This window comes from Dreissena polymorpha, chromosome 12, assembly GCF_020536995.1.
Source record: "Dreissena polymorpha isolate Duluth1 chromosome 12, UMN_Dpol_1.0, whole genome shotgun sequence".
Lineage (NCBI taxonomy): Eukaryota > Metazoa > Mollusca > Bivalvia > Myida > Dreissenidae > Dreissena > Dreissena polymorpha.
In genome coordinates this window covers 53,144,403-53,167,081 of record NC_068366.1, presented here as the reverse complement: position 1 = coordinate 53,167,081, position 22,679 = coordinate 53,144,403, and the positions used below count along the sequence as shown (strand labels likewise).

General features: G+C 39.6%; 1 protein-coding gene across 1 annotated transcript in view; it reads right to left on the bottom strand.

The window, feature by feature from the left end:
* The window catches only part of LOC127852812 (midasin-like), a 98,169-nt gene that overhangs the window by 73,693 nt on the left and 1,797 nt on the right, over positions 1 to 22,679 (bottom strand). The window contains exons 3-13 of the mRNA XM_052386802.1: positions 22,263 to 22,521; positions 21,133 to 21,418; positions 13,865 to 13,950; positions 13,375 to 13,530; positions 12,832 to 12,927; positions 10,938 to 11,032; positions 10,215 to 10,320; positions 8,841 to 9,251; positions 8,442 to 8,546; positions 4,405 to 4,557; positions 1,579 to 1,794 (exon numbers count right to left, since the gene is read on the bottom strand). Of these exons, the coding sequence (XP_052242762.1) occupies positions 1,579 to 1,794; positions 4,405 to 4,557; positions 8,442 to 8,546; positions 8,841 to 9,251; positions 10,215 to 10,320; positions 10,938 to 11,032; positions 12,832 to 12,927; positions 13,375 to 13,530; positions 13,865 to 13,950; positions 21,133 to 21,418; positions 22,263 to 22,521 (1,969 nt within the window). The remainder of the gene's footprint in view (positions 1 to 1,578; positions 1,795 to 4,404; positions 4,558 to 8,441; positions 8,547 to 8,840; positions 9,252 to 10,214; positions 10,321 to 10,937; positions 11,033 to 12,831; positions 12,928 to 13,374; positions 13,531 to 13,864; positions 13,951 to 21,132; positions 21,419 to 22,262; positions 22,522 to 22,679) is intronic.

Below are 22,679 nucleotides of genomic sequence, written 5' to 3'. Positions count from 1 at the left end.
GTGACCTTGACCTTGGAGATATCGACGTAATTATTTCGCGCGACACACCGTCCAATGATGGTGAACAAATGTGCCAAATGATTTTAAAATCTGACAATGAACGACATAGTTATGGCCCGGACAAGCTTATTCCGCCAGCCCGCCAGCCCGCCAGCCAGCCAGCCAGCCCGCCAGCCAGCCAGCCCGCCAGCCCGCCCGCATTCGCCAATCTAATAACCAGTTTTTTCCTTCGGAAAACCTGGTTAATAAAATGTAAATGGTTTGCACGGAGAATGGTTTTTTCCAACTTCAAACTCATTCGCGATTAAATTTACGTGCACTTTTACTCTTTGACACTTCCAATACCCGAATTTTCTCATTTAACGTTAATACTTTCCGTTTTGACATTTTAATTTCTGCATGTAAGCTTATATATATCTGACTCGATTATGGTACATAGGGAAATAAATGAAACACCTTTATTGAAAACTAAATAAACACGCCTGATTGGAAAATATGCTAACAAAAACTAATTAGCGTAAAAACAATTACATTTTTTAATGAACAGATATCGCTACATGTTACCGATTATTAGTTTATTTTTTACAACTCTCGAGAACACTGTGAAAATGTTTGTCGCGTCGGCGCATTGTTGCGCAATAAAATCGGCGATTAAATTTGTCACTTAACGTCCCAGATAGTAAACTCTTTAATCCGTAGACTGTTGGCAATACCTCACTGTATTATTCGACACTAAAAATTGATACCCAGTCAGCATTAACACTGGTCAGAACCGGTCATCGAGACAAAGGAAAATGGCTGGTGTGAAATCAAAACAAAGGTTAATCGTTCATGTTATCAGCTTAGATAAACAATCAACACTGATTTATCCCTGAACGGTCAACAGATTTACCACCTTTACCTAAAAGCGGTCGCTTAATTCAAGACTCGGGCATCAAAATACACTAAAGTCAGCAGTCGCTGGTCGCGTAAGACAAAAGTTGCTTAATACAATATGAAAATATAGTTAAAACGCTTGGGCGGGATTTAAGGTGGTCGCATAAGACAAAAGTTGCTTAATTCAAGAGGTCACAAGCACAAGATTGACTGTACATTCTGATTCTTGAAGAATACCATACTGACCTCAAAGATTCCATACCTATACAGAACTCAAAGATACCTTACTGACTCTCTTAGATTACCTCCCAGACCTCTAACATTACCATAATTATTGTCCTCTAACATTACAGTCATTACTATACTGACTTCAAAAATTATCATACATGTAGTAACAATTAAAGCTACTCTTATGGCCTCTACATTTAACCCTTATAACCTCTACTTACCCAGTTGACCTCTGAAGCTTATTCTAATGACTTAAAAATCTTAACCTGTTGACCTCTGAAGCATTCTTTGTTGACCTAAAGAGCTTGGCCACTACAGACCATATTGACCTTTAAAGTTTAACCTATTGACCTGTACAAATTACCACGAGGACCTTTAAAGCTTACCCAAATTACCTGCAAAGGTCACCCTTTGTACCTCTATAGCTTTCTCTATTGACCTCTAAATCTATACTTATTGACCTCTAAAATTTACCCTGTTGATCTCCAAAGCTTGAAGGACATGAATTTCCTCAATGAGCTCTCCAGTAAACTGGTCAACCACTGCTATCCTCTCACAGTACCGTGACCTCATTACCACGGTGATCCAGTGCTTGTTGAGTCTGCTGCACAGCTGACCTAGTTTAAACTGTAGTGGTAACTGCTCTGCTGCTGTTGCCAATGTTGGGTTCATCACTGTGACATCTGGCGCCTGAAAAAGTAGATCAAAACACATACATGTCATTTTGCATTTTTAATGTTAATACACTGTAAACAAAATACTGAAAAATTATTGTATGATTCTTAATTTTGCACATTTGCAAAAATGACTCTCACTATTAATATTTTCTATATTATTATTATTATATATTTATACAAAAAGTCAATTTAGCTGATAAAGAACCAAGAGATATTTGCAAAACATGTATGCCCCAGAATTGCAGAATTGGGTGGTGCAGTTGGTAACACACTGGTCTACCATTCCTGAGGTCTCTGGTTCAGTTCCTGGCCGGGGCACTGGAAATTTCAGAAATGCTTCAAGTGTTTCCTACCCAACTAGAGATGAGGTGGTATGAAACCCAGGTAATTCTCGCGTTTATCGGTGCTATACACTGAGCACATAAAGAACCAAGGGATCTATTTGCAAAGAGCTAGGGTATCGCACCCGGATTCCTTGTATCCCAATACTGTCTCTTCTGCTTGCTGTCTCTTAAGCAAAAACCAAAGGACCCCATTGGAAATAAGTGCTTGCACTTTCATGGGTTATCCCTGACCGCAAGGTCAAAAGAAATACAAATACACAGCCTAGTCGTCCCTTTAACTAGGGGCCATCCGTCGTACACAGCCTAGTCGTCCCTTTTACTAGAGGCCATCCGTCGTCAAGTATAATTAGCATACTTATTTTTATGAGCCTAAGAATTCTCTAGTTATAGTGGAAACCGATTTCATGATATAAGCACCTGTGACTTTGACCTTTGAACTGATGAAATTAATTTTAATAGGTCTCTTATTTGCAATTCAAATTATCCCTACTCCAATTTTCCAATTGTGAGGAAACTAATTTCTGTTACAAGTCCTTGTAACCTTGACATTTGAGGTGTTGACCCCAAAATCTATATGTGTAATTATTACAGTAAAGCAGCATACCAACTAGAGCTTTGTCACAGATGTGACGAATACCCCCACATGCCACATTGAAACAGAATATTTTGCATGTTGTCTTTACAAAAAACTGCGGACACCATGCTCAATGTTTAAAATGCACTAAGTGACCCCGTGACCTAGTATATGACCCAGCATGGCCCATGTTCAAACTTGATCTACACATCATCTAGATACAACTTCTGACCAAGTGTGGTGAAGATCGGATGAAAACTACTTAAATTAGACAGCAGACACCATGCTTTATGTGTAAAACGTACTAAGTGACCCTGTGACCCAGTTTTGGATCTGGCATGGCCTATGTTCGAACTTGGCCTTAAGATCATCTAGATAAAACTTCTGACGACGATTGTTGAAGATCAAATGAAAATTACTTGAATGAGAGAGCGGCCAACATGCTGAATGTTTAAAACGCATTAAGTGACCCTGTGACCTAGTTTTTGACCCTGCATGACCCATATTCAAACTTGACCTAGACATCATCTAGATACATCTTCTGACCAAGTTTGGTGAAGCTCGGATGAAAACTACTTTAATTAGAGAGCGGACACCATGCTCAATCTTTAAAACGCACTAAGTGACCCCATGACCTAGTTTTTGACTCGGCATGACCCATATTCTAACTTGACCTAGACGTCATCTAGATACAACATCTGACCAAGTTTAGTGAAGATCGTATGAAAACAACTTGAACAAGCAAATTCGTTGAATTTATATCCCCCGCCAAACTAGAGCTTTGTCACAGAAAAAAAGCATTTTTTCAAGATACAAAGGGCCATAACTCCGTTATTAACATATGGTGTACAATGCCATTTGGTGTGCATCATCCTCTTATCCATATATATACTCGTACCAAGTTTCAATGAAATCTGCCATAGCACTTCCAAGATATGGCTCCGGACACAAAAATGCCGGACGGACAACGCCATAACAATATCCTCCCGCCTATGGCGGGGGATAATTAGATAGCAGACACTTAATACGGACCGACCAACCGACAGACAGACAGACAAGCTCACTCCTATATACCCCCCTAAACTTTGTTTGTGGGGGTATAATTAAGATGATTGGAGATGCAAGCATTCTCAAGGTATTATGAAGAATCTAATTTCTCAACACAATTTCCTGTGCCCCTACCTTTGACCATTTGACCTCAAAATCGAAATGCCTCCTGTTTTCCCCCTATGAAACCAGTATAGAAATGTGCATGATCACAGGTCAAAGTGTTCTAAAAGAACTAATTTACTGTTACAATAACCTGTGATTTTTTAATTTATTCCTCAAAATAAAAAATCATCATAAGTAACCACTTAACTAATTTTCAAAACCTTTGGTCAAAACATTCTCAAGATATCTTGCTGAAACAAATTTACTGTGACCAAACCCTTTGAACTCATTCTTTGACCTGTCAACCTTGAAATGTACAGGGCATCTACCTGTTTTCCTTTCTACCAATTAAGCATCATACCAAATTGCATGGTTGCCTGTTAAAGTGTTCTCTAGATATCGCGCTGAATTAAAAGGTCTATGGTTAGACCCACCAACCGATAGACCAAACTAAAGACAAATGCAGAGCAATTTTACCCACACTTTTTCAAGGGAGGGTAGAATAATATGAAGCAAATAAGTGTCTGAGATTCAATTATCAACATGAGTGCACCTTAAAGGCCCTAAGTTCCTGCAGCAGGACCGACTGGTAAGACAACAAGCCCTCTGTCCAGCTAGAGTGCTCTGCCCCTGACACTGCTGACAGCGTGGTGGCGCCACTGTCCACATCTCCCAGAATGCCTTGCACAGGAAGCTTGAGTACACCCTGAAAGACCAGGTTAGTTTACAAAATAGTATCACTTGATCACTTTTAAAAAAGTTACTTGTTTGTAGTGTCCATTTAGAGCCAACATGGCATCAGCATTATTGACAACGGCTGTACAAGTTCTGAATGTCAAACTCATGTAAGTGCAAGAGTTGAACTTGAAACTGGTCTAAAAGCAGAACTAATCTCTCATTAATTCTCAAATCATTCTTCTTATTTCTAATTCAACACATACAAGACTGCCAACTTGTCACAGAATTAAAGGTTGAAACAACTATCTGATACACAAAGTGGACAAAATGAATTTAACACATTTTGGACAAGTGGTGCTAACATGCTTATTATTTTGCCTTTTGTTAGCAGGAAACACTTGATACAGAAAAGACAATGTTAACTGAAAGTTTAACATCAGTACAACTGAAGAAAACATATCCCTTAGAAACTGTTTGAATACAGATCCTCGCTGGATATGTGTGTATAATGACTCTCGTTGGCTATGCATAAATACAGATCCAAGGTGGTTATGTATAAATACCGATCCTAGGTGGTAATGTATGAATACAGATCCTATCAGGTTATGTTTGAATATGCATCCTATCAGATTATGTATAAATACAGATCCTATCTGGTTATGTATGAATACAGATCTTAGCGGTAATGTATGAATACAGATCCTAGCGGGTAATGTATGAATACAGAGCCTAACTGACTATGTATGAATACAGAGCCTAGCTGACTATGTGTGAATACAGATCCTTGCTGGCCATTTATGAATGCAGATCCTAGTTATGCATGAATACCGATCCTAGCTGGTTATGTATGAATACAGATTGTTGCTGGATATGTGTGTATAAGGACCTTGCTGGTTATGAATGGACACAATTCCTTGCTGGTTATGAATGGACACAGAGCCTTACTGGTTATGTATTAATACAGATCCTAGAAAGGTATGTATGAATACAGATCCTAGAAGGCTATGTATGAATGCAGATCATAGAATGGTGGTTATTAATGAATACAGATCCTATCTGGTTATGTCTGAATACAGATCCTATATAGCTGGTTATGTATGAATACAGATCCTAGGTGGTTGTGAATGAATACAGATTCTAGGTGGTAATGTATGAATACTGATCCTAGCTTACTTGTGAAGAGTGAATACTGACCCTAGCTTGTGTAGAGTGAATACTGACCCTAGCTTGCTGTGTTAGAATACCAACTCCAGTGTTCAATCTAGAGGTGCGCCCTTGCGCCCGGGGCCGCTTTGGCTCGGCTCGGGCGCAAATCTGAGACGTTTCCGGGCCCACTCCTGGCCGAAAATCCAACTCTGTCAAATTCTTTGTTTCTGCTTATTGTGTTCATTTCCGCTCATTTAGCGAGTATCTTGCAGACTGCTACCTGACATAGGTGTAGTAAACTGCTAGTGTGTATTGCGCTTAACCTAATCCATCGATAACCCGTCGGTTACTATGATATTTACATCCAGTACTCGAATCACATGTTTCCGCATCAATAAACAGGGAAATGAAGAGAATTTTGGAGTATTTTTCGCCAACTGCGGCGACCAAAAAGCCGAAGACCCAAGTAGAGCCCCCACCTAACAATGATAACAGTCCTCAACCCTCAAATGAATTGAAAACTTCCCCGGAAACTTCAACTTATAGTGATAAAAAGAGAGGTTATCAGCAAATATGGCTTACGAACAAGCGCTTTTAATCCTGGCTATCTTACGATGAAAAAGAAAACCAAATGAAATGCACTTTGTGTGTATCCACGGGGAAATTAATCCCATGTATCTCGGGGTGTTCAAATTTTCGAACCTCAACACTTGACCGTCACATGGCATCGGCTGATCACGTGAATTCGTTGACTGATAAAAAGGAGCAGTCTCGTATGAAAGCCGCCGTGAATTCATTGTGTGACAAAAAGTAAAACTCTGTTATTTGTGCAATGAGAAATGTTTATTGGTTATGCAAAGAGCAAATCGCTACTGTAAAGTACAGCTCATTGCTAGACCTACTAAAGCTGCAAGACTGTCCTGATATTGAGTCTTTGTATTCAGGTGATAATGCCACTTACCAGTCCGGGCGGGCTGCTGAAGATTTTCAAGATGCCATTTGTCAGGTAATTGAGACTGATTTAAAGCAAAAGATAGCATTTACCAATGTTGTATCCCTGATGAGTGATGAAAGTGATGATATTTCAGTCCAGAAAAAGCTTGTAGTCTATGTGAGATAAATTCCAAAAGATAGTTCCTTTGAGCCAGAGACGTATTTTCTTGACAATGTTACAATTGAAAAGGGTGATGCTGAGACTTTTTACACACATTTGAAAGCTACTGCTAGTGACAATGGTATAGATGTTAAAAAGATTATGTTTTTGGGATCTGATGGGGCATCGGTGATGACAGGCCGGATATCTGGAGTGAGTGCACGGCTTTCTGGAGATCAGCCCTTCCTAGTGAACATTCATTGCATGGCTCACAAGCTAGCCTTATGTACTAGTCATGCAGCAGACAGTGTTAATTACCTGAAAAAGCACCGGATGATCCTCACTAATATTTTTTATCATTTCAAGCACTCTTCTCTCCGAACTGCCAATCTGTCAAAGATTGTAGATGTCTTAGATAATATGAAATATTTGAAAATAAAAGAGATTCACGCAGTGAGATAGATGGTTTGCCTTTTACAGTGCCTTGGAAGCTGTTTTCCATACCTTGGGATCACTTGTAACTTACTTTGAGCAGAAAAAGCAGTCAGAAAGTGGTGGAGCAGCAAAGGGAATACATTCCCAGCTGACACAGTTTGAGTTGTTGCTGTCACTTACTTATTGATGGACATTATGCCAATTCTGACAAAACTCAGTCTCTCCTTCCAGAAGAAGAACATAGACATTGCAGTGGTGCAACCTCTAATACAGTCCACAATATCACAGCTGGAATACTTGACTGAAAATGATGGCCCCTACATGACCATGTTAAATTCTGCAATTACTGAGAATCACTTGGAAATCAAGAACCACAGAATTTCTATTACCAAGAACAAGGCGACACGCTTCAAGTCCATCAGAGCAGAATTCATCCAGCAGGTGATATCTCAACTACACAGGAGGTTTCCTGAACATGACACATCAGTCATAAGAGCATTGGCAATTCTTGGCATGAGAGGCATTACCTTTGTAGAAAAAGACAAACTACTTGCTCATGGCAAGGAAGAAATTCAGATTTTGTGTGAGAAATATGGTCAACAGGGTCTCAGTGTGTCCCCTATGTTGATGAGGCAGAGGTGAAAATGGAGTGGGAGACACTGAAGCACCTGGTGATTCAGCAGAAGTATCCCACAGACAATATCTACACTCTTTGGAAAATACTCCAAACCCACCATAAGAACTTAGTTCCAAATATGTTGAAACTGGCTGAGTTGGCCCTCATTGTTCCTCTACAAACAGCAGCCTGTGAGAGAGGTTTTTCAACTCAAAACAACATCAAAACCTCTGATAGGAACAAGCTGTCGGCAGATAGACTTAATACATTAATGAGAATAGCCATGAACAAGGCTAGTGTTGCTGACTTTGACTATGAGAGGGCTGTGGGAGTATGGAGGGGGGCAAAAGACAGGAGAGCTTTCCGTAGCAAGTGACTTTCTCAGTGTCAGAGGAGCAAGTGTAGAAATGTTCATTTCAAGGTAGTCAGTAACACCATATCATGTGTTTCATGTCAGTTTTATATATGTATTTTTGATTTGTCTGCTAATGACCCTCAACTTTGACCAAGGGCCCCCTCCAACAAAGTATGTGGGCCCGAAGGTCCCCGTTTGGTGAAAAGCTGGATTGAACACTGCCAACCCTATCTAGTTAAGTACAATTTATCTGTATTTCCTATTCACCTGGAACTGTTTGATGTGCTTGTGCAGAGTTCTATGGGTTTTCTCTGCAGTCTGCTTCAGGGCCCAGAAATTGATATCTGACCACCGGGCTATCTTCACAAACCCCTGAAAACAAAAAACTCATTAGTTTTAACCTATTTCACTACCTTGATTGCATATCCCCTTGATTGTTAAGCGTACACAATATCCAGCAGGTAAAGCCAAAATAAAGAATTTAGGCAAATTTAACTATTAATTTGGTAAATATCCCCCTAATTTTGGCATGAAATCCTTTAAACATTGATTGATATCATTTATTTATTGCATTTTCAAGTATTAAAGATGCAAAACAAAATACAATTGTATTTAAGTTAGCCATGAGGCTCTAAGTGTCATCTTCCCAAAAAAAATTTTTCTTACCTTCAGTTCTTTCTCAATTGGTTGCCTTAACCGGTCTAGCTCTGCTTGTACAGTGGATGAGAATCGTCCATAAAACTTGTACAAATTCCACAGAACACGCTGCATTGTCGCCAGCCTCTTTCTGGTTGCCATGGCCACCTCATCACCTTTATCTACCATACTTTCAGTTTTATTGTCAGCTGCCAGATTGAGATCAATATTTCCACCCTCGTTTCCTATTTCAGCTTTCTTAATTGCATCCGTTTCCATGGATTCCACTTGACCTTTTGCCTCTCTTGTTGCCATGGCAACCATGTTACAGTGAAAGCTGAGAAGCATTTCTAGCCTTGTGTGGAAGTCTCCCAGGGAGGATTTTTCTATGAACTGCTTTAGGGCTTTTGTAAACTCGTCAAGTGATGGACAATTCTCTCCCTAAAAACAAACATTTGCAACATGTTTTTTTCATTTTACTAGCAGTACTTATAACCCATATATATGGTATACACACACTACATTAAGAAACAAATTACACTTGTAAATACTATGTAATGTAAAAGCTTTGTTTTTTAAATAACTTTGCCCTTTTAAGTTGAGAGCAATAAATATGCAAAATTAAATATTTCAAGGATTATTAATCCATATGCGTGTCAGTTCTTAAAAGTGGACAATTATTATAAATTCAACAAGAGATTGCCAAGCAATATGGTCCCCTACAGGTGAAACTCCACCATTGTCAGAATTTTTTTGTTTTTTTATATATATTTGTTGCCATAGCAACCGGAATTCTTGATGTAGGAACAAAATGAAATGATGTGTGTAATCTCTATATTGCCATCTATCCATGTTTCAAGTTTCATGAAAAAATATGAAGAACTTTTAAAGTTATCGCAGGATCCAGAAAAGTGTGACGGACAGACAGACTGACTGACTGACTGACACACAGAGCGCAAACCATAAGTCCCCCCGGTTTCACCGGTAGGGGACAATAACATATAATATATATATAGCTGTGAAAAATCTGATATGGTTTGATGCATATAAATTGTTAGACTTAAAGAAAAAAACTCTCATGAAAAGCCAGATTTATTATAATGTGTTGTAAGTATTTAGTTAAACCTAGCTACAATAATATGCCCACACACATTTCTGAATGCATGTTGAGGTCAGATGCAATCTCCAAATATGCTACCACCATGTGGTTAAATATTTACATTTGAAAGATTTATTTTGGAGAATTTCCAGGAAGTATTGAAGTAAAAACTCTCATTTCACAGTAAAACAGTGACAATTATTCATAATGTTCACTGTTATTTTTCTATGTTTGAAACTGTAAATTACTTTTATTTTATTTCCATATTTTAACCTACATTAAAGCATTAAACATAAAGCCCCTACCTGTTGTGTGAGTGTGTCCTGTGAGAGCTGGTATAGATGGAACCACCACTTGCTGGCCTCCGTCCGGAACTTGTACACCTCAGTGTCCATAGCGTTCATCCAACAGCTGCAAAAAATGGCATTGATACATGGGCTGGATTGGAACACGGATTTAAAAGACCGCTACATAATGTCACTCTGCTCAAGACATTAAAGTCTATATAAACCAAGTGGACCCAAGGGTGTGACCAGTTTCAACCTCAGGAGCATTTTTTGAATAAACTGTCTTGATGACCAAATATGATGTTCCTTACTACATATCAAAATCCGGAATGCTGCGGTTTTAGAGATCTTTTTCTTTTGAAAAAAATATTTTTAGCTCTTGCAACTTACAAATGCATCAGATCGTAAGGCTTTGAATTTTAGTAAAGACCGGGCCCTACAAGGATCATTCCTGTGAATTTTGATGGAAATAAGCAAACAAGTTTTTAAGGAGATATTCTTGACAGACAACAGAAAAAAGGTGACCAAAAATGCTCACCAAGCAGATGGCGTCCTCAGATGAGATAAAAACAAATAACATCAACACAATGGTCCCAGTGTCCTCCTAGCAAACGGGAGTTCACGGGTTCACTGTGGGAGCATTTTTAGTACTGGTTCCAGTCCCAGAAAACGAACTCAAGAGCCTTTCAAATAAGCCTTAGGCTTTCTATGCAATCTAGCTAAAATAAATTATTACATTACCTCAGTTCCAATTTTCTCCACTGCATAATAAGACGTGAGATTTCAGCTAACTGGGTTGCCATGGAGACATGTTGTGAAGCATTGCTTTCCCAATCCTGTGAATAGAATATTAAATGTTTAGATCATAATGTGTCAGGTCATTGTGTACTTACCTGCCGAGTCCCACTAATAATAATTTCACTATTATCACAAAAATTATGTCCTTGACATTAATCTCTGAGATGTATTTTTATACAAGTGCTACCTGTAAAGGCTTTGATGTTTTAACTTTAGTATTAAGTCAACAACTAGATTTTTCGTTTAATTTAATGTCTGATATTGCTTTATTTCCCATGTTTTAGATGATTTATGTTTGTACAATTATCACATACAATCACACATGCCCTACTTGTTAAGGTCAAAATCTGGACAATCCATGAACATGGTGAAGAAATTGTCATTTACATCGTCACAGGACACCTAAAAACCATGTGTTTACAGCTATTTCCCTCCATCATGATTTATAAATTACTTACAAAAAGTATTTCGAGTCAGTATTGACAATTGTATGTTTGCCAATTTGTGTAAGTATTAAAATAATTTTCCATATGTTATTATTTCAAGATTTGATATACTTGACATCAATTCACAATGACAATTAAGATTCATTTAGGCTCACATAAAAGATTATCATTAGCATTTACAGATTGTAACAATCAATTTTATAAAAAATCTAATTTAAATATAAGGCATTAAAATTTAAAAATAAACATACAAAAATATATCTTTTAAAACAAGTGCTGTCACCATAGGATGACATATGCCCCCTATAAACGCTTTGATAGAAGTTATTGAAATGCATTAAATGACCCCGTGACCTAGTTTTTGACTCGGCATGACCCATATTCGAACTTGACCTAGATAATGTCTAGATACAACTTCTGACCAAGTTTGGTAAAGATCAGGTGACAATTGCTTGACTTATTGAACGGAAACTAATCCGGACGGACGGACGGACTGACTGTGCGATTTTAATATGCCTCCAGAACCTATGTTCTGGGGGCATAAAATGTCAAAATTGTATACCCTTGTCAGTTCACACATTTGGAAAACTATTGGTGTTGCAAACAATTGATATAACCTTGACCTGCCTGTGCTGTCTTTATCAGATTGACCTTGACCATTCTGTGCTATCTTAAGAAGCTTGACCTAAGTAACTTGACCTTGATCTACCTGTGCTGTCTTGAGCAGATTGACATTGCCCTTTCTGTGCTATTTCAAGCAGCTTGACCTAAGTAACTTGACCTTGATCTACCTGTGCTGTCTTGAGCAGATTGACATTGACCATTCTGTGCTATCTTAAGCAGCTTGACCTAAGTAACTTGACCTTGATCTACCTATGCTGTCTTGAGCAGATTTACCTTGACCATTCTGTGTTATCTTAAGCAGCTTGACCTAAGTAACTTGACCTTGATCTACCTGTGCTGTCTTGAGCAGATTGACACTGACCTTTCTGTGCTATCTCAAGCAGCTTGACCTTGGCTTACTTGTGCTGTCTTTAGCACATTGACCATGACCTTTCTATGCTATCTCAAGTAGCTTGACCTTGGCTTACGTGTGCTGTCTTGAGCAAATTGACATTGACCATTCTGTGCTATCTTAAGCAGCTTGACCTAAGTAACTTGACCTTGATCTACCTGTGCTGTCTTGAGCAAATTGACCATGACCTTTCTGTGCTATTTCAAGCAGCTTGACCTTGACCTATCTTTGCTGTCTTGAACACATTGACCATGACCTTTCTGTGCTTTCTCAAGTAGCTTGACCTTGGCCTACGTGTGCTGATTTGAGCAAATCGACCATGACCTTTTTGGGCTATCTCAAGCAGCTTAATGTAAGCAGCTTGGCCTTGACCTACCTGTGCTGTCTTCAGCAGCAGTTCTATTCCAGTCAGGAACTTCATCACAGGGTCAGTGATTGGTTGCTCTTCTATACGGTTCATGATTTCATGCAGCTGAAAGCAGAAACAAGATAACAAGTGCTAAATGCTTCTGTTTTTCTTCCAGTTATAGTAAAAGTAAGCGTAAGCCTACCCATGATTCTTAAAAAATATTCTTTACATTATAAAGTTCACGAGTGGTTCTATAAATAAGACCAAAAATAGGAAATATATAAATGAGCTGCACTCTGAGAAAAAGGGGCATAATGCATGTGCTTAAAGGACCGTTCCATATTAGCCTGTGCAGTCCACACAGGCTAATCAGGGACAATACTTTTCACCTTGACTGGATTTTTGTTAAGAAGGGACTTCCAGCAAACAAAACATTACATGAAAGGGAAAAGTGTCATCCCTGATTAGCCTGTGCAGACTTATCTGGGCCAACACATGCGCACATGCATTTAAGCCCATGTTTCCCAGAGCTGTGCTCATATAAAATGTCCTATAACATTCTGCACTCACCTTTTTCAGCGTGGGATGATCTGGCCACTCCCCCTGCAGTTCCATGACTCTAGCCCTCACAGTCCGCAGCACGTCCACTAGCTGGATGACCTCAGGCACATTGGGGTCGTGGTACATGTCGTACACACCGAGGCTGGGTACCAGAGGGCTCGACAACTGGGGAACCAATTATGGTGTTCTTGTAAATTATTATTTTTAGATATTTTTGTTTTCCTCAATGTCAAAAAGTAATATATTTCTGATTGGTAAACCAATCAAATACTATTTCTAATTTCTATAAGATGTTTACAGCCTATAAGGCTTCAAGTGCATAGGCTTACAAGACAGCATCATAATAAATTAAAAAACTATTTTTGAAACACAGGACAGAAAGAATTCATAATAGTACTGTATAAATAACTTGTAGTGCAGTACAATATGGAAAACATACATCAGAACATGTTAGGAAACATTAGCAGGTACAAATGCTGCAGCTTTAGTGAAGACTGACCTGTTGTGAAGCCTGCAGGACATAGCATTGCTGGACAGCGGCCACTACCAGATGACCACCTTGCAGATGACCATCCACTTGGTTACCTTGGTGACACAAAACAGTCATTTACACATTTTATTTAGAATTGACTTCCTCAAGCTTGTACTGTAAGGTTTAGGCTTATTGAGGCATATTTGAGTCTGTTATCAGGGCAGAAGTGCTGAGTGTGTTTAAAGAGGATCGTGAGATCACTCACTGATTAGGGATCCAACCAGAGACCTTTAGACTTCTGGACAGACTCCATATCTACAATGCCACCACAATTTTCTTCAGTAAGTATTGCTTCAAAGCCAGAAGGGCCAACTATTATTGCACATTTATATTACAAAACATTCTTTTTGTAGTGGTAAAGGAAAATGTACGCAGCTGTATAATAAAAAATTCACCACGTACGATGAATGTATTTAAACTTTTCATTAAATGTATAACATATAATACATAGCTACAGTTGTTACAGCCTGAACAGCTGGGAAATCGGAGCTTAATGCATTTGCATGCTGGGAAATTTATCGTCTGCTAAAATGTCGTCTGCTGATATTCTAAAATTAGCAGCTTCTTCGATTTTTTTCAAATAATACTATCACAATAGCAAACAGTTTGGATCCTGATGAGACGCCACGTTCTGTGGCGTCTCATCTGGATCCAAACTGTTTGCAAAGGCTTTCAAAATTTGTTTCCCGCACTGAAAGGGTTAATGCATTGGCGTAGTGTCATCCCAGATTAATCATGGACGACTTTCCGCTTTTATGGAATTTTTCGTTCACTTCTAAACAAAAATCCAATTTAGGCAGAAAGTGTGATCCCTGATTAGCTGCTGTGTACTCCACAGGCTAAACTGGGCAACACTTTGCGAAAATGCTTTTAACCTAGTTTTTTCAGAATGACCCTCAATTTGCATTCATTCAAAACCAAAACTGACACACAAAAATCTTAAAACAAAAGTAAAATATGTGCATTCATTTTAAAAAAACAAATCATTTACCAAAAATAATTCTTAAAACAAATTTTTTAAATAAAATTCATTTTAATTATTAAATACTTACCTGTTATCGTATGCTTATACTTTCCAAGGGGAAATAACTCATCCGGAATTTTAACTGGGAATCCGCCACCTCAATACCGTAATACAGGCCAGGTTAAACATAGTGCAATGCAACCTAGCCAAAAATCGGTAACCAACCCTCAATATTCTTTCAATATATATACAAAAATATTAATCGAATAGCGGGGTGGGAGGTGGGACTTACCGATAACAGGTAAGTATTTAATAATTAAAATGAATTTTATTTAAAAAATGTGTTTTAATGTCATAAATACTGACCTGTTATCGTATGCTGATTTTGCAGCTGCGGTGGGAAGGTTCGTATATATTTTCCCAACACAGTAGAACCCATAAACAGGGTTATCAGCTAATGATATCAAGTAATCTTCGTTAAAACGGTATTAATTATGACTTCTCGGACAGAGTAATATGTCTATGTCGTAAAGAAGACACTACCGTTAGTGAAACCACAACAAGCCCAAACGTATACAAATTGTATTGTTGGCACTTCAGAAAACGAAGATAAAAAGATGACAAGGTGGTCGGATTCCTCCAGTAAACAGCTTAGAGCACGTCAAAAAGTGGGGTGTGATTAATATATGCCCACAAAACAGACAGAGCTCTTAATTCATGCGGTCAGATCCTAAAAAGGAATGAATCCTTAGATAGGATAAGATTAACTTTCCTTAGTCGAGGTCTAACCCCGAGAAATAGAAGCCGCAGACACATCTCCCCCCCCTTTTTTTTTGGGGGGGGGGAAATGAAGAGTGTCTTTGAGAACCTCGAATGGACTTCTGACTAACACTGCTGAGATAGAACTTCAAAGCCCTGATTGCCCAAAGAAGTTTATCCTCATCTTCATGACTACCAGTTTAAGAAAACTTGGAAACTTGAAGGTAGAAGCCATATAGAGGACTTGATATTAAGCAAGGAATCCTGGCTGACACAACAAAGTGAAAACGACAATAGATCCAACTGGAATTGGTCGTATTCAACAGAAAAAGCATGAATTTCACTTCTCCGTATCGTAAAAGCCATAATAAGAAGGAGAACAGTCTTAAAATTATATTGGAACTGTTAATAAGCCTGATGAAAAAGGTTCATAAGGAGCTCATTAAGCATCCCAACATGTTACACAAGTTAAAACCGCTTAAGAAGGTAAAGGAACGAAAAACATAGTGTTGACGTTCCATAGTTTGGATCAGTTCCAAAATAGGTAAGACAGCACAGAGTTGCGATGACTTACACAAAACAAGGTATACGAAAGCATAATCTCTATCCTTTGATGAAGAAAAGAAAAAATTTCTTATCATCAAGAAAAAGATGAGAAAAACCTCTATGTATCTAGCAGAGTGATTAAGGTAATAACTATGCTCTCAATTACCCAGTAAAAAAATGAATTTCCATAGAACCTTTATACAGTTCTGATGGAATTATCCTTGCACAAGTAACAAGGATTGAAAATCTAACAGAAAAACGTTCTTCTGTAGAGATAACTAAAAGTTATTAATGGCCAGTCATGAAGTGGCACATGTTTGGATCAGTAAAAATATGTCTCAGTGAGATATGATATTTGACCTGTGAAGAAGTTTCCTGAAAATAATTGTACAGGAGACTTAAAAGGTCGTAGAACCATAATCCCATGGTTCATTAAGTATATTTCATGAAATTATGGCAAATACTCAGTTATTGCAAAAACTCACCAAGAAGGCAAGATATTCCAGACCCAGTTTATGTCAATGGACGAATGTATAACAATCGCACACCCTGTTGGATCGATTTCTGTGAACTGCATTGTTGACGTTGTTCAGCATACCGGTATACACTGCGATATACGATCGCATAACGCTAATAACTAGCGTTTGATGATAAACAACATTCTTTGATATACTATGTACACCATGCAACTCGTCTGCAACTTCACTGCCGCGCATGCGCAATTACATTATTGAACCCAACGGAAAAATAATTCGAAAGAAAGAACTGCAGGACAAAAGGTCCAACAGGGCGTTGAGACGAACTGGTATGAGAAAGACGATAGAGAAAATTTGTTGTTCTTGCAAAGAACTAATAAGTTCCTGATTTCCAGTTACAAGGAGTGATAATATGATCACCTCCGTGTCTGTAAGTAAACCACGACCGATGTGTGATAGTTGAAACCATCACAAAGGAATCGTGAAAATGTGTTGTAAATGAAAAACAGCTAAAAAGAATTTTCGCTTTTCAAGATGTAGATGTGCAGGTGATATTCGTTAGGATACCACATAATTGAGAAAATCAAGATACGTTGTTCTATGTGATCGTCCATAACCTTATCTGCTCACATCTGTATAAGATGTAAGGAAGGTTGTGGTAGAATAAACTATATTCTTGCCAAGATAATCTTCTAGTCTAGACACCACTGAATAGTGGTAAATAATGACAAAAAGATGGAAATCTGTGTCATTAAATAATCCCGAGATTAATACAATTATCTTAAAAATAAAGCTGAAACGGACGTAAGAAAAGACGTCTCAGCAGAAGGACCGGTGACCGGACCGGTAAATACCGACCGGTGACCAGAACCATTTGTCAAGGATGGGTGGGCAAAGAAACCACGGCAAGCCGAACTTTCCCACTCCAAACACACTTGAAAATTGGTAGAATAGGACAGTGTTTAACACTTATAAGATTATGACCTATCTACAGAATATAGCCTCTTCTTGAACCAATAACAGGCGCCTTTAAAATCCTGGATAATACAGGTCGCGAAGTCATCGATTTGCGAAGTACGGAAATATGATTGATAGTGGTACCTCCGGAATCGGAGGTGTGATGGCAGAAAAAGGTGAAAACCCTAGGGGTAACCTTAAGCGGGTCCACGCTTGCCGGTAGAATGCATGGAAGTCTTAAATTCTGACTTGATTAATCCATTTACTTCAAGACTTCTAACCTGGACGAATTCCGAAAGGAATACGACCAGTTATAGGAAGACGGCCTGTTATGGCCAGAAGTGTAATAGAAGAATAACTTTAAGATGAGGTCCCTCCAGATCCTAGGATCTAAGATCTGAGTTCAATAGGTCCTAAGCCATCTACAAGACTGTAGCCGTCAATCTGATAGGCAATCCTATGTATCAGAACTCTTGTTGATTCCAGTAGCTTGAAAATATGCACTGCCGTAGGAGCAATAGAAAAGCAGAAGTCGATACAAATGTCGTCTTGCTAATCCTGCTAGCGTCATTAATGTGTCCCAACTGTTCCGTGACACTGACTGCAAAGTCTGTAGCCGACAGGTAAAGGCGGTTAAAACAATTCATCCTTCGGGTTCGAACATAAATTAATAGAGGTCAAATAGTAATGTTCGACCTCAATGCTAGTCTCCGAGCCCACTTCAGCCGATCTATCTGCAAGACCAGTAGTCTGCATGTAGCCGGTTGAGATAGAAGTACAAATAACAGATATAGCATGATTTGGTAACCGTCGCCAGTAGAACATCAGTATTGAAAAACACAAAAAGTCATGTAGATTGTTGAATCCATAAAATATAGTATTCAATACAATCATAGCCAGGGGTATACAACTATGTAATGTAGACGATACCCGTGATACTAAAAATTGACCGATGAAAACACAGTGGAATACCGGTAATTGGTAAGTGGTGACCGAACCGGACCAATGACCGGTAACTGTAGCCCGGTGAACGGACCAGTCATAATATGACCGGTGACGTTACCAGTTAAAGACCGAAAAAATGGTGGAATCCAAATGGTCTGTTATCAATGTCAAGCACTGCTCGGAAAAGAAGATCATGCCAAAAAAATCCAATCCGATGGCGATGAGACATCACTTATTCTGACCGGTGATCAGTGATCGGTGATATGACCGATGAATGGTGACCGATGTCCGGTGATCGGGACCGGTATAATATAACTGCGTCAGAATGGAAATATCTGGTGCAGAAGAATGACCATCCACGAAGTCATCTGATAATGTTAACCGGAAAACAACGGTAGATTATCAGTATTAATAGGCATAAGTGTCCTTGTAGTCGTAGTGGAGAAAAGAACAGCTTATCCCGAAGCCTGAATGTTAAACGAACTAGTGTTCGTATACAACTACGGCTCGGTGACTGCAACATGTGTGGATGCCATAAGAAGAACCATCACACGTGGAATGGAGACATGATATTCCTAAAGGAATAAAATGGAGAACGTCGATATGACCAGTAGGTTCATTAACGCCTACGTGAGAAGTGGCGACATCCATATAACTTCGATGCCGAAATATTGTTCGGCTACGCTGGAAATATTGTCTTCTACAATATTGTCTCCGTGAGCATTGACATGATCGCTTACGAGTGTATCAACGCCGAGAACTGCTCAATGAAGGAGAGGTATGTTCGATAAATATCCAGTGGTGCTCAATGCAGTCCGCTGATGTCTACGTGAAGGTTGACGACGTCCTCGTTTCCTGCGATGTCGAGATCTGGATCGGCCGAGATGTGGATCGGCTGCGATGAGACCGAGATCTTCTAGAATAACGTCTCCGTGAGTGACGACGTGATCGCTTACGAGAGCCGCGACGATGAGAACTGCTCGACGAAGAAGAGCGTGTCCGATGTCTAATCCTTGATGAAGACGATGTATTCAACGAAGAATAGGAGAATAATTCAATGAAGAAGACCGAGTTCTTCTTCTTGACCGGTGACTGGTGTTATCGGTGGCAGGCCTAACTGATGACTGTTGACCGGTGACCGGAGCGGTGATCAATGACCGGACGGGTGACCGGACCGGACCGTTGACATGACCGGACCGGTGACATGACCGGACCGGTGACCGGACCGGACCGGTGACCGGACCGGTGATCAATGACCGGACCGGTGACATGACCGGTGACCGGACCGGTGACATGACCGGTGACCGGACCGGTGACCGGACCAGACCGGTGATCAATGACCGGACCGGTGACCGGACCGGACCGGTGACCGGACCGGTTACATGACCGGTGACCGGTGACATGACCGGTGACCGGACCGGACCGGTGACATGACCGGTGACCGGACCGGTGATCAATGACCGGACCGGACCGGTGACATGACCGGTGACCGGACCGGCCGGTCAGACGTCGATCAATGGTCCGTGATCAACGTCTCCGGTGACGTACCGGTCATATCATGACCAGTGTTGTCACCGGATAATGACCGTATGGCGGATGCCAAATGGTCCGGCATTGGTCGATGTCCTTGACCAATGCCATCGGGCAAAGACCGGCTGACGGGTGTCGCCATATGTTCTGATGTTGACCGACTGTCTAAGAGACTTAGCATAGTACGGTCGCGATCGTGCCCGATACCCGGTGACTGATACTGCAACTATCATCCATGATCTGCGAAGTCACCGGGTATTTATCCACTCTTGTTTCTTCGACCATCATGTAGTCGAATATATGAAAAACAAGAGCAAAGCATATTCAACCATAAACTGGTCACAGACCAGATTATCATACGGCACATAAAATCATTATTTGACCATAATGAAAATTATAATAATACTGCCGTAGATCATAAATTAAACAAAAGTTTAATTCAAAACAGATGAAAAATAAAATGACGATCAATTAGATTGTCATACGGAACGTTAAAATCATTATTGCACACAATGGCAAATGATAAACAATCTGTCAATAGAAGAACACGCTTTGCACGATCTCGTAACACATTAGAAGAACATGCTTTGCACGTTCTAGCAATGTATTAGAAGAGCACGTTTTGCACGTGGTCGTTCGCGCCTGAAAACACCCAGCATGGTAGAAATAAACCATTGTTCGATAAAAACAAGCATGGCTTACCTTTTACAAATGAAACAAAATCCATTAAATCCACACAAATTAATCCGAATGAGAAATAAAAAGATAAATAACACAATTATCTATTCAAAACCCCAATCAACCAAGTGAAAAACAATATTTTAATTCAGAGCCGTAAAAGACACGTATACACCTGGTTGATCCGGAAAGAATATTGAAGGTTGGTTACCGATTTTTGGCTAGGTTGCATTGCACTATGTTTAACCTGGCCTGTATTACGGTATTGAGGTGGCGGATTCCCAGTTAAAATTCCGGATGAGTTATTTCCCCTTGGAAAGTATAAGCATACGATAACAGGTCAGTATTTATGACATTAAAACAAACAACAAGAAACATACTCATGATATCCACCAATTGCGTAGTCAATATTGTTGCTGCAGTGTACGTGGACAGAAGTGGTCGTAACCAGTCGGACAACTGGACAGTCGTCATGACAACAGGCCTGTACCATTCTGTGCTCACCAAGCCCTTGTAAAGCTTCTCATGCACCCCGGAGATCAGAGTCATCTGAGAGCTTGTAAGATGGAGCGAAGAGGCCTCAGTGCTGCTGGTCTTTGATTGGTCAGTTTCCTTACGTACGTGTGAATCTTCCATGGACGTTGCCTCTACCAAGTCGATGAAGTCCTACAATGCAACAAAAATAGTTTTTCAGATTAAAACGAATAAATCTGAGCTCAATTTGCATAAAAAACAAATCACTGTAAGACAATATTGAGTCCATTTCCTGGTAAGAACCTGTTAATGTACTTGGTGCCTTAAGAAAGATCCTGAGAACGCTCCTTGATTGGGAAGCGAACCCGGAACCATTAATTTGAAGGCAGACACTATGTCCATCACACCACTTACACGTTTACTGATGACGAGAAATTTAGTTTTGAGTTTGAAAATATTGTATCTACTCAATATATTCACATCAGATACTATAGTTTCACACTTGAATAACAGAGTTGTAAAACCAAGAATATTGGTTGAACCAATAGATGCTTTCAGTTGCCTATTTGACCATTCAATAAAACCTTAATTTACACTTAAAAAACTTAAAAATCGTATTCATGCAGATGGCATTGTTATCTTAAGAGATAAAGTTGTGAAATACATAAAATCACCCCACTGAGGGAAAGTGGAGTTTAAGGTAAGTGTGTACTTTCCTCCCAGATTAGCCTGTGCAGTTAGGCACAGGCTAATCAGGAACATCACTTTTGCCTACACTGTATTATACATTTGAAGATGGTGTCTTTTAAGCAATAATCCAGCATAGGCCGAAAGTGATGTTCCTGCATTCCTCACAACTAATCTGGGACGACACTTAACACACTGGCATTAAACCCCTTGTTATTCCAGATCGTGTGCTGCTCTTTTATAGCATTTTTTTTCTAACTTTACTAAATGGCAGAACATTTTCCATGAAAATTGCTACAAGATTTTATGACTTTCAAAATAACTAAATATCAATAACTTTTTTTCCAACCTCATTAAACGATGGGAAATTTTGCAGGAAGTCTGCCTCCAGTTGTTCTTCCTCACTCCTCTCATCGCCGTGCGTCTCCGTCTTGTACCGGTACAGACTGGCTTCCTCTGCCTCCTTAACTTTCCTCGCTGCCTCCTCGTGTTTCCATGACGACACGTACATGTCCAGGATGTGGGTCAAGGTCATCAACAGGTCAGGGGTCAGCGCACCCCTTGCCTGGGCTTCCAGCACAACACAGTACAGTCCCCCTGATAGAATGCTGGAATGAAAATGAACATTAATCCAGGAGTCTATCCATTTCATTACAATTTCACTAAACCCACTTATGCCTAGCGTTCTGAAATGCATGATGCGGCGTCTCATCAAGGTCTGCGCTGTTTGCTTAAAGGAATTTCAGTAAGTAATATTCTAAATATA